General features: G+C 48.8%; 1 protein-coding gene across 1 annotated transcript; it reads left to right on the top strand.

Annotated features, from left to right (window-relative positions):
- Window positions 1–566: 566 nt before the first annotated feature.
- On the top strand, window positions 567–15,764 carry LOC311155252 (acyl-CoA 6-desaturase-like). Its single transcript, XM_084208264.1, has 13 exons — window positions 567–973; window positions 4,380–4,490; window positions 5,482–5,679; window positions 5,793–5,894; window positions 6,389–6,514; window positions 7,734–7,794; window positions 8,125–8,201; window positions 8,359–8,456; window positions 9,023–9,119; window positions 10,019–10,098; window positions 11,124–11,249; window positions 12,145–12,218; window positions 13,842–15,764. The coding sequence occupies exons 1-12, from the start codon at window positions 767–769 to the stop codon at window positions 12,194–12,196; spliced, it is 1,335 nt and encodes a 444-aa protein (XP_084064390.1). The 5' UTR covers window positions 567–766; the 3' UTR covers window positions 12,197–12,218; window positions 13,842–15,764.
- Window positions 15,765–16,264: the final 500 nt, after the last annotated feature.

Below are 16,264 nucleotides of genomic sequence, written 5' to 3'. Positions count from 1 at the left end.
GGAGAAGGGGAAGGACAAGAAAAATAACGCGGGAAAAGGGAAAAAAACCCCAGCGGGGCAGCTCTTTTCATCAGCAGCCAAAAAATTTCGAGGACACGAAGCTCGGAGAGGGAGGTGGAGGAGGAGGAGGCGAGGGGCTCCCGTCCCCCGGCGGTCCCGGCCCGCAGCCGCTTCGAAAGATCGGGCCGGGCCAATGGGCGGGAGCGGGAGGGCGGCGGGACAGCCGGGATTGGCGCTGGGGCTCGGCTGATCCCGCCGGGAGAGCCCCGGCACCGGGCGGAGCGGAGCGGGGGGGATGCCGGGGAGAGGGGGGCGGCGAGCCGAGCAGGGGAGGAGGATGCTGAGTTTGGGGAGGCGGGGGGTGCCGGGAGGGAGGAGAATGTCTGTGAGAAAGGATGATGCCGGGAGAGGGAGGGGATGCCGAGGGAGGAGAATGCCCGGGGAGGGATGCCCGAGAGGGGGGTGCGAGGGGGCGTGTGGGTGGAAGGGGCCGAGCTTCCCTCAAAACACAGGGCTATGTGCGAGGATAAAGTGCATCAGTGCGGGGACAGCCAGCCTAGGGGGCACTTCCGAGCAGGCGGAGAGAAGCGAGAAACAAAGAGAAGGGAGGACATGAGCGAAGGCGAAGGGAGGGAGCAGGGGATCAGCTGAGTTCAATCCCGCCAGGAAAGCTCTTCCCCTCCGGCACATCCCCGAGAGGCGCAGGGACAGGTTCTCCCCCCTCCTCTCCCCCTCTGGTCAAGAAGACAAAGAATCGAGCGGCCCCATGGGGAAAGGGGGTGAGCAAGGGGGGGACTCGGGAGAGCCGGCGGCGCAGATCCGTTTCTACACCTGGGAGGAGATCCAGAAGCACAACCTGAGGACGGACAAGTGGCTGGTGATAGAGCGGAAGGTTTATAATGTCACCAAGTGGGCCAACAGGCACCCGGGGGGCCAGCGAGTCATCAGCCACTGCGCCGGCGAAGATGCCACGGTAAGGACCGACCCCCGCGGCTCTCCCGGCTCCAGCAGCATCTTCTGACAGCTCCTTAGCTCCTTCCCTCCCCGAGGGGAGCCAGCTGCCTGCTGTCCCCCGTCCCCATCTCCCCAACACCTGCTGGATACCCGGCTCAGCCCCTTTCGCTGCTCCCAGCTCGGTTCAAGCGGATGCAGGTGTCCCCCCCGCCCCCGCGATGGGTTGGTAGGGATTGCTGTGCTTAAGTCCTGCTGGTTTGCCTTTGTCTCCTGCTTGTGCCGTGCCTCGAGCCCTGAATTCAGGAGCAAAGTGTCCCAAATGTCCCCTTTTCCAGGGGGCAGCTTGTGACATGCAGAGTCACGCAGCCAAGCACAGGGAGGGTTAAACAGAGGCCAGGCTGTGTCTCAAAGTTGCTTCTGTGAGGAGGCTTTAAAACAAGGATCTTTTTAGCATTTTTTTCCCCAGGAGAAAATTCTCTGGAGAATTTGGTTACAGGTTGCTACAGAAAAGAGGGGGAAAAAAATTTAAAAAAAAACCAAACAGCAAACCATTTGCTACTGCTCCAGCTTCTCCTTCGCTGGGTTCAGCCACTTCTCAGGTTTCAGTCAAAGATAAGAAACCAAACAACAACAAAAAAACCCCAACCTTGAAACAGCAACAAATTAGAAATAAATTGTTTGTTGTCTGGGGTTCCCCTCAAAACCACCTTCCTTAGAAGTGCATCCAGAGAGCATGTTCTCCCTTCAGGGCATGTTAAAGAAATCCGAGCAGCCTCAGAGCTCTTCCCAAAACGTGCAGAGACCAAGCAGGAACAGGAACTGCTGGTCTCCCACAGCTCCTGACACCTTGGCAAGGAGGAGGCTCCATGTGTGACAAAATTTTTTGGCAGAACCTTCCCTTTCCATCAGCCCCCATTTCCATGCATGCTGTGGGTATTTTCCATTCTTTTCCTTGAAGCACTGAGCTGCATTTTGGCCCTTCTGCCCCTTTGCAGTAAATCCTCTGAATGAATAGCTTTCTCCCTCAGAAAGATGGGCCAGGTTTTGCTTTCAACTGCTTAAACACAGAGCTGCTGAAACAGGAGGAGTTTGACTCGTATCCCCAAGAATTTAACTCCAGTATCTCCATTAGCAACCAAAAAGCATCTGTTACTGCAGAATCCTTGAAAGGGAGGCTGAAACACAGGTTGGTGGTTCCAGGATTGCTGGTTCTCCTCCCACCTCCCCAGGCTACATTGCATCCCACACTCCATGAAGCCATGGCCTTAAAAATGCTCTGAAATTGTTAAATCACCACTCTGAGCACTAAACCAGGATTGGCATCAGTTTTGCAGCTTCCCTGTGGTGAACAACCATTTACAGCCAGAAAACCCTCTCTCATTCAGGGCGAGAACCCTCTGTGGGTTTAGACTGGATTTTAGGAGGAAGTCCTTCCCTGTGATGGTGCTGAGGCCCTGGCACAGGTTGTCCAAAGAAGCTGTGACTGCCCCATCCCTGCAAGTGTCCAAGGCCAGGCTGGATGGGGTTTGGAGGAGCCTGGTCCATGGAAGGTGTCCTTACTCAGGGCAGGGGAGTAGAATGGGATGATTTTTGCAGTCCCTTTCAACCCAAACCATTCCATGGGTCTCTGGTTTTTTAAACACAACATCTGAGTCTAGGCCAACCTGTTCTGGTGTCATGTCATGCACAGAACACAAAGGCAGGGACACTTTGCAGTGTCTCTGTCCCAGAAATGTTCAGGGGTGTAAAAGAAAATCCTGGTGCTGACTGCTGTAAGCACTCCCAATGCTCAAGTACAGCTCATATCTCAACTATACAAAGGTTTTTTTCTCACCAAAAGCAGCTGGAATAATTCCCATATCCCATAAAACACTTTGGCTTATTTGGTCAGTGGATCACAAAGTTGGGAGGTCAAGTGCCAATATCACACAGCATTTCCCAGGGATTATCTTTTCCCTTAAGCTTTTTATCTCCTGCAGTACAGAACTGAGAACAATTCCAAAATTCAGGTACTCTCTTATATTTGGGACCTATTAGTACAGGAGCTTAATCAGATAAACATAACAAAAATCCAATCCTTCCATCATTTGCAGGATCTCCAGGCAGTAAGCACCCAATCAGCCCTTCCAGCAGTTAAGAAGCATTAAAAAATGTTGATTCAGTATTATTTTATGTGTCACCCTCTCTCTTCCCCTTTCTTCTGCTTTGTTTTGTTTTCACGCAAAACAGCAGAGCCTTGCAGTAGACACAGTCAGCTATTCACTTCCCCCCTCATTCTGCTTTTCCTTCCTCTTTCACATCTTCTACAAATTGTTCCAAAGAGGGAAACAAGGAACCAGAGTCAACATTTCAGTGACCCACTTCTGGGTCCAAGTTTTGATTGATTTTGGAGGACTTTGGGCCCGAGGTTGTTGCCTGCCATTTTTGAACTCCAGATGGAGGGCAGCTCCCAGAAGGGTCAGCTGGACACAGGGAGCACTTCCCAGTCTGCCCTTTGTTTTTAGAGCCAGGAGGGAAATATTAGTTGGTCCCTACAATTGTTAGGCAATGGGACAAAGGTGGAAAGGCTGGAGCATGGTTCCCCTCACTCCTGCTTTTAACAATTTTTTTTCCACACTCTCTTAGCACTTAATAGAACCAATCTTTCCTGCGCTCCCTGGTGAATTCCAAGAGCTGACTTTAGTTCTGTGCAGTGAGGAAAGGGCAAGGACAGAGTAAGGGTTTCTGATCTGGGTCAGCTTTCTGTCCCTGCTGTTGTCCTTGGGGTTAAAATTCTGGCTGGGCCATGTGAAAGGATCTGGCCAAGATCTCACTACGAACATCAGGCACCTGTGGGATACAGGTGGACAGTAATATGTGGAAAGGGGAAGGCACAGAGAAAAAGAAGAGACAGATAAACTTGTGAATGCCAAGATAAAAATGACTCCACAAACAAGGCATTATTCTTCTGAAAAGTCACCACTTCTTCCTCAGGTGTTTTACAGCTGGGATCTCCAGGCCTGGCCAAAACACCCACTGCACTGTTTGCAGTCACATCCAGCTTCAGTCACCAGTCAGCCCCTCTCCTGACTTGCCTCCAGGAGCAGACTTTTCAAGGGTATTTATATCCTAGGAGGGATTTGCACAAATTCCCCTCTGCCTACCTTCTAAGGGAATTAACAGGATTTAAGTATTTAGTTGCTTAGAAAGAATTTCTTGAGGTGCCTTTCACCATATGGCTGGATGCCATCCCAGGTCTCACTATTCCCAGCACAGCAAATTCATCAGTGGAACTAATGTCCCAAAAAGTGATCCCAGAGCTTAAGGCCACCTGGCCCACTTTTCCACAGGTTCCACAACTACTGGAGGTGGGTGGGAATGACACAGTGAATAGGAAGCACATCTTACTCCTGGATCTCACACAGTTCCTCCTGTTTCCACTCCAGGATGCATTCCAGGCCTTCCACATCAATCCCACCTTGGTGCAGAAGTTTCTCAAGCCGCTGCTTATTGGAGAACTCGCTCCAGGGGAGCCCAGCCAAGACCGAGACAAAAATGTGAGTATTTATTCCTCAGCTGGGGTTCAGGCTGGCTATTCCCACCATTCTTTCCCTCTTGGTATGCTCTCCAGAGAGGTAAAGGAGTTCTCAGTGACTGAACATCTCCATGTAGAATATTTTCATCCTATCATGGATTCAAATATGTGTGGAAAGGGGGTGACACTTTTGGCTGTACAAATATTTTCTTTCCCACAGAGCCACCAACAGCCAATTTCTGACAGCCCATTCCAGGCACCCAGGCTGGACTGAGCCCATCCCAAAGGGAAATGGGAACTGAGACATGTGGAATGGGAAATGTGCACCAGCCCTGGTGACTGTGGTCCCTTCTTGCTGCTTCTTTGCTGGTGCCCAAGCTCCAAAACACAAGTCCCCAGATGTCCCATTTTGGTGGCCTTGCTAAGGAGCAGCAGCCACTGCCCATCCTCAGGGCAGCTCTGTATCCCTGCTCATCCATTATTCAGGCCCAGAGCATGGCACAACTGGCTCTGGTCAGGAAACTCAATCCTGCCCCGTTGTTTGTGGCTGGCCATGATTGTGATATATCTGTGTCACTCACAATAGAGGGGACAACGCTGGCCCCCAGTGACCCAGGAATGCCCCTCATGGATGGCTGCACAGGAGCTGGCCCATGGATTGAATGGATGACGGGTGATAGTGGGTGCTCATTATCCGAGCTCTGGAATTAGGCACAATAGCACTGAATTCCCTCTTGCTCCAGCTTCTCCTTAGTGCTTCGGAAGCTCATTCAGACAAGAGCCATCAGGTGATGTGACATTCAACAGAGCTTGGATTCTCTCCTGGCTCCAGGTCCAAAAGGTCAGGATGTGGGCTCAGACCAGCCAGGATGTTTATTCATAGGAATACAGGGCAAAAAGCTGGAATATAGAGCAAGGGTCCTTGGCATGGAGCTCATCCTTCCTCCATCCATCCCACAACTCAGTCAGGCTCACTTCCAAGCCTCACCCTGCTCTTGCCTGTCCTGTTGCAGTCCCAGCTGGTGGAGGATTTCCGGACCCTGCGGAAGACAGCAGAGGACATGAACCTGTTCCGAGCCAGCCCCTTGTTCTTCTCCTGTTACCTGGGCCACATCATTGTCATGGAAGTTTTGGCTTGGCTCATGATTTCCTACTTTGGGACCGGCTGGATCACAACCCTCATCCTTGCCTGCATCCTTACAACTTCCCAGGTGACAAAGAGAGATCTTCCTCACACTGCCAATGTGCCCTCCATCTCCATTTCTTTCCAGCTTAGCTCTGATTCCCAATAGCTTCTTAACTATTTGATTTCTCCCTATCCCAGGCCCAGGCAGGGTGGCTGCAACATGATTTTGGACACCTCTCTGTCTTCAAGAAGTCTTCCTGGAACCACATCGTCCACAAGTTTGTCATTGGGCACCTGAAGGTAAAGGGAATTGTGGAGCCAGGGAATTCTGGGAATGCCTCACTTTGGCTGTGGCAGAGTAGGAAAGGGAGGCTCTCAACCTTCCCACAGTGAGGAGAGGCACAAAAAAAGTTGGTGACCATTGCCCATGGAGCAACCTGGGCTAGGGAAGGTGTCCCTGCTCATGGCAGGGGGTTGGGACTGGATGAGCTTTAAAGTCCCATCCAACTCAAACCATTTCAGGATTTTCTGGGAAGAGACAGTGACCTGTAACTCCCTCAGAGTATGTTTATTCTGTGTTCTTTCAATATGGATGATCCTTAGGGATCCCTCTGCAAGCAGCAGTCTCATAGCAACCAACAACTCCACCACTCCCTGCTCGCTGTTCTTTCCAAAGCAAGTCCCACTTTGGCTACAATTTGACTCGCACCACTTTAGTTCCTATAAATGATTGGGTAACCCCCACCTTGGGAGCAGCTCTTCATGGATGAAATCTCCTTGTTCTCCTTGCCCAGGGTGCCTCTGCAAACTGGTGGAACCACCGCCACTTCCAGCACCATGCCAAGCCAAACATCTTCCAGAAGGACCCAGATGTGAATATGCTGCACATTTTTGTCCTAGGAGACACACAGCCCGTTGAGGTAAGGAAAAGTGGGGAAAACATGGAAAACTACTGTCCGAGAGGGCCCTGGAGAGTGGTCGCGCAAATCCAGGAGTTGGCTCCCACTGTTAGACATGACTTACACAGGCAGGACTTCCAGGAATGCTAGAAAGGAAATGCTTAATCCAGGGATTTCGTCTGGCCGTGGTCTGACAGTAGTCTGGAGCCAACCCTTGGGCTGAGGAGCAGCACTGACTACTAATTCCCAATCCATTTCCTGTGCTGACCACAGGAGAAAGTGTCTTGAGTTACCTCAGGAAAAATAATGCAGATGGGGCTGGAGAGAAAGCAAAAAGCCACTAAAGGCCACTTCATGCTGCTGGCTTGAAGTACCGATATGAGGGGGGAATACAGTGTTCCTCAGTATTCCAGAAGGAGCATTTCAAAACTGACCTTCCATTTCCATAGCAAATATCTTCCAGCATCAAGTGATTTTAATTTTAGTTCTATCCATCCCTCCAGAGCCAAAATATTTACTGCCTGTTTATAAAAACCTACGCAAAGCACTTAAATCATGGTGTTTTTCACAGTGGAACAAGGATTTCTAGTTTTAAAAACAAAACCCCAGGAAAATGGACAAGCAGCAAAGACAGCACAGGGAAATACAACATTAAAAATGGTTTCTCAGACAGATTTTGTATTATTGAGAAAGCAGACCATGGTTCTGTTACTTAAAGAAAAACCTAAACATTGGTGATAACAAGGAAAAACTAGATTTCCACCTCAAAATAGCTGATATTTGGCCAAAATCAATCTATCCCAATATTCTCACATTGGTATAAAAATCCTTTTCCAAATGATGCCAAGCACACAGCCTTGCAGAGCTCAGCTCATAGTGAATAATGTGCCTGGTTTTTTGGTGTTACAACACTTCCCTTCCAAAAAATCAGACTTTATGCCTATCACATTCATATTAGTAAAGATGGACATGCTGGCAACTCTTCTCAGAGACACAGGGATGGCAGAAGGTGAAGTGCATCAAAATTCCTTCAAGTAAATAGAAACTATCTTTAAAAATTGAGTTTACACCTAATGCAATGACAAAATTAGGACATTTAATCGATCCAAATCTCCTCTTACCCGCTCATGGGAATTCAGTCAAAACTCCCTGGTCAATAAAGTAAGAATTATTGCAGAGAATCTGCTTTTACCTGGGAATGTCCCAGTCCCAGGCTGAGCTGCCTCTTTGTGTCCTGCAGTATGGCAAGAAGAAGCTGAAGTACCTGCCTTACAACCACCAGCATGAGTACTTCTTCCTCAGTGAGTATCCACCCTCCCCTCTTCCCTTTTCCTGGAATGCCACTTGTCCTTTCCAGCCCTCACTGTGTGAGCAGAGCAACTCCTCAAATCCCAACTCATCCCACCCTTCCTCAGGACCCTGTGCAGTCTCAAAATTAGCTCAGGGATATCCAAGCACCTGGAACACTACTCCATAGAGCAAGGGAATGTAAAACAGCTGAGGTTGGGAATAACCTCCATGTGAGAGGCTCCATGGAAAAACTGCATGTTCCCAGTTCCATGGAAGCAGTCCCTCATGTCACACACCTCCCCACCCCTCTGATGGCCAAACCATTTCCCTTTGCCTTGCAGTCTTCCCACCTCTGCTCATCCCTGTGTATTTCCAAATCCAAATCATCTCGACCATGATCAAGCGCAGGTTCTGGGCGGTGAGTGAAACATTCCCTCCATCCTTATGGGGTCTGGCTGGAAACTGGAGCAGAGAGGGAGGCCAGGGGGCAGGCAGGAATTACCCAGTGTTCCAAACATCACCACATGTTATCCAAGATGGGCACAGTGATGCCTGATGTTTTCTCTGTCCCCCAGGACCTGGCCTGGGCCATCAGCTACTACCTGCGCTACTTCATCACCTACATCCCGTTCTACGGCGTCCTGGGATCCCTGTGTCTCCTCACGTTTGTCAGGTAGGGCATCCAGGGCATCCCTGCTGCTCTCCCATCCCTCCAGTGCTGTTTCAGCCTGGCCTCAGCTCTGCTCTATCCCACTGCTTCACTTCCCTGTCAGCATCTCCGAGTTCCAGCTCCTCTGGCACTCTCCCTGCACCCTCTCCTGTCCCATGATGGTCCTGCCAGGATTCCCCTGCCTTTCCTCATTCCCTCTTCTCACACACTGCTGACCCCACTTTGGTCATGGCTGGACCCTCCCAGAGTGCCTCATCCCACCCTCTTCCCAGCAGACTGTGGAGGTAATTCTGTGCATGCTCCAAGTCTGAAATCAAGCTGGAAAACTTATCACAACCAGCCCATTATTTCCAAAATATTTGATGAAACTCAAAGTGCAAGGAAAAAAAAGCAAAATTGCAAAATTGGATCATCTGCTTTTGCAGAAAACAAGCCTGGAACAAAGATGATTCCAGTCAATTCCTTGTCAATATCCATCCAAATCTCTGCTACTCCCTGCAAACCCCACTTTAATTATCTGATGTCCCCACATCTGGTTGAAATTCTCATGATTTTTCCTGGTTTTGCAGGTTTCTGGAGAGTCATTGGTTTGTGTGGGTCACCCAGATGAATCACATTCCAATGGAAATTGATTCTGAGAAGCACAGAGACTGGCTGAGCTCCCAGGTAACTGGGAGGGGGGAAAACCACCTCTAAATCACCCCAAAATGGGATTTACTCAAAGAGTGCGAGAGTTACCACCACCCCCAGTGTTACCACCACCCCTTACTAGGATAGAGTTGTCTTGTCCATGACTTCTCCCATAAAGATGTTCTTCCCAGAGCCAACAGTGCTGGGGAAAGACATGGAATTCCAAAGTTCTGCAATTACTTTGACAATCAAAAGGTTACCTGCTCCTGTGGTGAGTGAAGCTGGATGTGACTGCAGATCCAAAAAACATTCCTGCATGTTTTGGCCAGGCCTCTAGATCCCAGCATTAAACAGCTGACGAAAATATGTTGACTCTTCATTTTGGAGCCCGCCTTTGTCCTTTTGTTCTGGAAGATGAGTGATTGAGTTCTCCCCTTCCTCCTTTTTATTCTAGAGCCATATTCTTGATATTTTGGCAGTTCTATCTCCCTGCAAATCCAAGTTAAATGTGTGCTATCAAGAATTTGGTTGAATTTTAAAAATATTAAGAAAAAATATCTAATTTTATGATCATTAATGGCAAAAATACCTAAGAAATATTCTCAGAATATCTCACTTAAGGCAAACTGAGCAATAACTACACAGGGATGGGGAAGCTTTGGGTCCATGTTCCTCCTGTTTTCCACCTTTGTACTGCTGTCAACCCTCTGATCTCCAATGGGAGAGGCTAAGATTTAGAAATCTGGGCTTGGGCTGCTACATCACTTCACCACCAGCAAGTTTGATTACCTAAAGTCCTGAGGAAGGATTAAAACTCCCCTTGCTGCACCCAGCCACAGCAGGCTTGGCACTCCCAGAGCTCAGGGAAGAGGAATTTCACCCTGACTTTGGGATGAGCCATCCCTAACTCTCACAGCTCTCTCTCTCCCTGGCAGATGGCAGCAACCTGCAACATTGAACAGTCCTTTTTCAACGACTGGTTCACCGGGCACCTGAACTTCCAGATCGAGCACCAGTGAGTACAGCGCTGGGATGGCACTGCCAGCTTGTCCCAGCCCAGGGGAGGGAATTATGAGCTGGGGAAGCATTGTATGCCCAGGAAACAGTTCCAGACTACACAGGCATGAAAGATGTGTCTGCCCCATCCCTGGAAGTGCTCAAGCTAATGCTGGATGAGGCTCGGAGCAACCTGCATTAGTGGAAGGTGACCCTGCCCATGGTGGGGCAGGAACTGAATGAGCTTAAAGATCCCTTCCTATCCAAACCATTCCATGACAGTGGACTTCTCTTACAGCCATGACATTTTTCTCTCTTGCTTCAAAGCTTTCACTCTCACAGCCTTAATTTAGGGTTTAATTAGGAGTTGTTGTTATGTATCTACCAGTTGCAAAGGCTGTGGGCTCAAATCCCAAGCATCCACCTCAGAAAACTCCCCTCCCCTATAGCATTCCAGTGTTTTATAGAGTGTGGAACTGTGTAGGATGCTAGGTACCAGATTCCAGAAAAAATATGGAAAACAGGGCCATATGGACAGTCTGTTGCCAATGGCAACAGCAAATGTAAAAGAAATGGCTTTTAGTGTGAGGCTGGCTGGTTTGGGAGCCAATGTAGGAAATCCCCATGGAAGAGCATAGGGCAAGGTGCCCCCAAAATCCTTCTTTACCTGCTTCCACAAGTGGAAAAGCAAGTCACTGGGAATTCAGTTCAGCAAGAAACAGTTATTCCCAGAGGAATGGTCGGCCATCTCTGAGGCTGTTCCCTCACTCCCACTGCCCTCTCATTGTGCTCATGTCCCTTCTTGCACAAATTGGCTTTCAGTGTATCCTGAGCATGGCTTTGCTTTGAGGCAGGACAAGAAAATCAGTTTTCACCACTTCCTTGCAACAGAGGAGTGTAAAGCAGGGGTGTGTCTATTCCTCCCTTCCTTTGTGCAGTTTGAGGACGAGGCACTGAGCCCCTGAGGATGCAAATCCTAATGCCCATCCCTTGTTGCTTCTCTCGAGAGTTTTCTCAGCTTTGTTTTCTCTCTTTCCTCTCCAGCCTGTTTCCAACAATGCCACGGCACAACTTCTGGAAGGTGAAGCCTTTGGTGAAGTCATTATGTGCCAAGTATGGAGTCCATTATGAGGAGAAGCCTCTCGGGAAAGCATTCGTAGACATTGTTGGGTAAGGCCCTCCTGAGCCCACCTGCAGCTCATTTTTCCAGGGACACCTGATATTTTCTAGCACAGAAGATCCAGGACATAGCAGACCCTTCAGAAATTTGTGTGTTGCTGTCAAAGTAACAAACACTTGACCTTTAGACAGATACAAACCTGATCGTGGCATTTGGGGACATGGTGGCTCAGCAGTGCTGGGGTCGATCTTAGAGGGCTTTTCCAACCCTAATGATTCTGATTTTTATAGCACCCTGTTCTGACAGATGGTGGCTCCTGCTGTTGGGAGTTTCCAGCAGATCTCCTGCTGCAAAGTGAGATGAATCAAAGGGAAACAGGTCAGGTTACAGCCCCTGCTGTGTCCCCTGAGAGCTCTGCCAGCAGCAACAGGCAATTCCCTACAGGCAGAGCTGGAGAGGATCTAACAGTCCCTGTCAGCAGCCTCGGTATTGATGTTGCTGTCTCAGTTCCTCCGAGGGGAATAATTCATGGCAGGGAACATGAGAAAGCTCTGCAGTCCAGGCACCTCCTGCACAAAGCACTCTGAGCACAGAAGATTGAAGTGGGAAGCCACAGTGGGCAGGAGAGCTGGTTCCAAACCTGCTTTTGTCCCCAGATCTGGTTAGGACGGGGCCACACAGCACCAAGGCACAGTGGAGTGAAGCCTGGAGGCTCCCAGGAGAACTTACAGCCCCTTCCAATGCCTAAAAGGCCTCCAAAGGAGCTGGAGAGGGACTTTCGACACAGGTCTAGAGTGACAGGAGCAGGGGGAATGGCTTCACACTGACAGAGGGTGGGTTCTGTGAGTGTGATCCTGTGATTGATATTAAATTCAGTAACAGCCTTCATTGCAGGAAAAACATGACAGAAGCAAGATTCCCTAACTTCTCCTTTTCTTCCCACAGGTCCCTCAAGAAATCTGGAGATCTCTGGCTGGATGCTTATCTCCATAAGTGATCATGAATCTTTCTGGGGAGGTGTGAGTGACCGGGAGGGATGGGGGGGACATGGGGGGGGATTCACACTTGTGTCTTTTACTCTCAGATCTCAGTCTAAATCCAGGGTTGGAGGGGAGTTTCCTATCTTGCCAGCTGCTTCTGGTGCAGGCCCTGTTCAATCCATACAGATTTAAAATGTGCTCCAGGGAGTGGAAAGCAGAGCCAGCAGTGCAAATGTTTAAAAAAGGGACATTAATATCTGACCTTGACCTTCTTTTCACAAGATTTGTTCTCATTCTGCCTAAACCACGCAAACCCTGATTCACACCTAAGGGGTTTTAGGCCTCTGAGTGTTTGCAATCCAAGGACACCCCAGTCAGCTCATGCCTCTTTCCCATGTTTGCGTGGAAGAGGAATCATACGCCACGGGACTGGCAGCTGCTGGATTGTGCTTCCAGCCCTGTCCAGAGCCCAGCTCCCTCCCTTCCCTGCCTCCTCCCCTTCTCTAACCACAGCATCCCTTTAGTGCAAGCTGTGACCCTGGCCCTGCACAGCTAACCCCTAACCACAGCAGGGTTAACATAGCCGTGTTTTTAAGATCAGCCCCTCTTCCCAGGGGTCTGTAGAAATTTCTGGGTTTAAACAGCAAAAGGTCTCCTTTAGGAGAGGGTCTGTTTTCTTTTTCATGAGCAGCAGGTCTGGCACAGCGAATCGTCAGTAAATCACACAAAAGACCAAAACAATCAAACAAGCAAAACATGCTCATTACTCCTCAGTGCTCCAGGGGAGCCACAAACGGCCTTTTCACCATCCTGCCCTGCAGAAACCCAGGGTTCTGCCTGTCTGCACAGGCCTGGCAGGCACCGAGCCTCTTCCTGCCTGCCGGAGGCCAGGAGTCATGGCACTGTTCACCCTTTCCTTGGGAAGAATCGCAGGAGAAAAGTTCTCCCTGCAAAAGGAGGAACCGCTCAAATCCCAGCTGGAATCAGCCCTGCCCAGGCTGTGCTGCTGATCAGAGACCTTTGGAGAACCGTCTTACAGGCTGTCTAAAACTCCATTTTCTGCCCAGCACCTAATTACCAAAATTCACTAGTAGCTTATCAGGAGATACAGTTGGACAGTTTCCAGGTGCTTCTGGAACAGGTGACCTGACCCCAAATAAATCCAGGGGTTCGAGTTCAGCTGCAACACAACAAAGAGATATTTGGTTTAGGACAAAGGGCCATGGTTCCAAAAGCAGCCTCCAGCTCCAGCATCTGCCTCAGTGCTCCCTGGAAACACCAGAAGGGAGACTCTGGATACTTTGCACGCCTCATTACTTCCCTCGGCTCTGAAACTGGATCCTCTCTGTCAAATCCCTGAATCCTAGCAGCATCCCACAGAATCAGCAAGGTGCTTCATCATCAATAGAGATGACTCTGGGACTGTGGCCAGCATTGCAAAAAAAAAAAAAAAATGTATTCCTTTCCCACCCTCTTTGGAGAATAAAATGAGATTTTATCTTTGCTTACAGTGGGGAATTCAGCATCTTGCAACTTCAGCAAGCAATGTTTATGGTTTGTAAAGGGCTTGTTCTGGGGGTCTTGCTCACCCAAGTACCACCAGGAATGTTTAGGGCAAAAAGCTAAATAAGTAACATCCTTCTGAATGCTGTGATTTCCCAGGCAGGTAGTAAGGAGCTCCCCTGGAATTTGGCTAACCTCATCAGGACTGCCTTAATTTGTGCATCCCTTCCTTGAATGTACCTCCAGCAAGGACGACCACGAGCACAGTGGCATCAGCAGTGCAAGCTTTTAAATATCCAATTTCTTCTTCTGAGAGCCCTTGGGGTTTTTATGTCTTATTTCCAGAGCAAATATTTTCCTCCTTAGCCCTGCCCCCTTCTTCTCACTTTTCTTCTTGGGAAGCTGTTTGGGCTGATCTGGGGGAAATATCAGCTGTTAGGCAAATGGGCATTTTTTCCCCCAAAAAACCTTATTTTTTCAGGCAAAGCCTCTCTGGCTCATATAGCTTTTTCCTCTCCTTCCAAAAAATCCCAGCTTTCTTGCTTGGAATCTGAGCTGGTTTGATGTGCCTTGATTCCTTGTTGACAACCCATCCCTGAAAGTGTTACAGGCTAGGTTGGATGAGGTTTGGAGCAATCTGGTCAAGGGAAGGTGTCTCTGTCCATGGCAGGAGGGTGGAATGGGATTATCTTTATTGTCTCTTCCAACCCAAACCATTCCAGGATTCTACAAGCTCTCCCCTCTTTAACTGGAGCAGGTCAAAGAGATCCCTGACAAAGAGCCCTGGAAATCTGAATCAATCTGCTTTGTTATCATTGTTCTCCAAGTGAAATTAAGTTTATCTGGAGATATTCCAGAAGTTTCAGTAAGACTGGAAACATAGATGGATATAAACTTCCCATGAGCTTTGTCTCCAACAAGGCAGCAATGAGTGAGACACGAGCAGGTTAAAATCTGCCATCAAAATGACTGAAACACAGAATTTTCAGCACAGCTTTGCCCAGCTTTCTGAGGACTCTTAAGTAACCAGTTTCTCTGAAAATAATAAGGTGGAATCTTGTCCACTTTCTCTCTTGATAAAGTTCATTCATTTGCACTGTAATGAGAGACAAACATGACAAAAACACCAACCCCTAAGCCAGTAAGGGGTGCTGGGAGCCTGCCAGGGTTTCTTGAACCCAGCTACATACATGGCAATGGGGAGCTGGAAACACAGAGCTGGTTTCATGGCAGAGAATCAAACAACAGTCAAGGAAGTACTTGTTCTCCCCACTCACTGTGGGGGACTGGAGTAGGAGCTGGAGGACCAGGATGACTGAGGATGCCAGAGAAAAGCACAAACTGCAGCAAAGAGAAACCTCTGGGAGTGTTTTGGGAAGAGAATGAGAGATGGGAGAAGTTTGGGAAGGTCAGGTGTTGAGGAGGGATGTATGAGAGTTGGAGAAAAAATACTGAGGGATGAAGGAGGAGAAATTTGGAATCAGGTGTCCCATGATTGCCCAGCATGGCTGGAATCTGCCTGGAGGGCTGTGCTGGAGACACAGGGCAGGACAGGACAGAGCTGGGGCTCAGAGGTGGGGGCAGGGACTGGTGACACCCACAGGCACCTCAGAATGAGCTGGATCTCACACTGAGCCCCCCCTCTCACAGCGCTGGGAGCAGGGACTCGCTGCCCCCAGCTTCTAGGGAGAGGCACAGTGGGAATTAGAGGACTTTCCTTGGAGTTTTCCCTCCAAGCATGGATTTGAGGAGTCTAGCTCCCAGCTGCTCACTGAAATAGGGCTTGGGAGGCTTGTCAGGACCTATGTCCAGGCACCATCATTCCCTGCTGCAGGGGCTGAGCTCTCTGGCTGGATTTGAGGTCTTCATTAGGGCAAATACATCCTTTTCTTCAGTAGATGCTTTCCCAAGAAAGCCTTCCTAACAAAGCCCTAACATTTCCAATGTTAAAACAACAAACCCACATTCCTTATAGGACAGCTCCTGGTTACTCATAATTCTCTGGGAAAAAAAAATCCAATAACTCAAAAAGAACAATTTCTTTTTTCCTTGTGTATTCTACCACTCAATAAAATCATAACTATTTGTTGACCATACAGATGCTTTATGTGGTTTTTTCCAGACCCCTGGTGCTCAGGGAATTTGTTCCTTCCTGGAGTGCCTTCTGCCATACAAACCCACAAGCAGGTGGCATGGAGATGCCAACTAAGCAAGTCAGGACATTTCTAGGGTGGGAATGTTACCATCCGGGTTTTGCTCTGAGATCAAAAACATGTTCAAATTCAGAATTGTAAAGAGTCAGGGTAGGATTTGACATAAAGGGTGATGACATAAAGGGTGATTCAAGCTCCAATTTCAGATTTAGCCTTGTAACTGTTTTTTTTAGCAGTTTAAAAACAGATCTCAAGACAAAAACACTGTGGAAACAAACTAAAAAAGGACCTGGGATCAGACTTGCTTATTATGGCTTCCCTTGGTTTTCCTGGGGCTTTTTATGGAGGAGCTGTTAGCCAGTGAGTGTGGAAAATCCTTTTTCCATTTCATGTGGTGAAATTAGTGGAATTACTTTGATACCATTGACT

The sequence above is a fragment of the Fringilla coelebs genome, assembly GCF_963513975.1.
Source record: "Fringilla coelebs genome assembly, chromosome: 6".
Classification (NCBI taxonomy): domain Eukaryota; kingdom Metazoa; phylum Chordata; class Aves; order Passeriformes; family Fringillidae; genus Fringilla; species Fringilla coelebs.
Note: the sequence above shows the minus strand (reverse complement) of the source record. Positions and strands in the feature narration are given on the sequence as shown.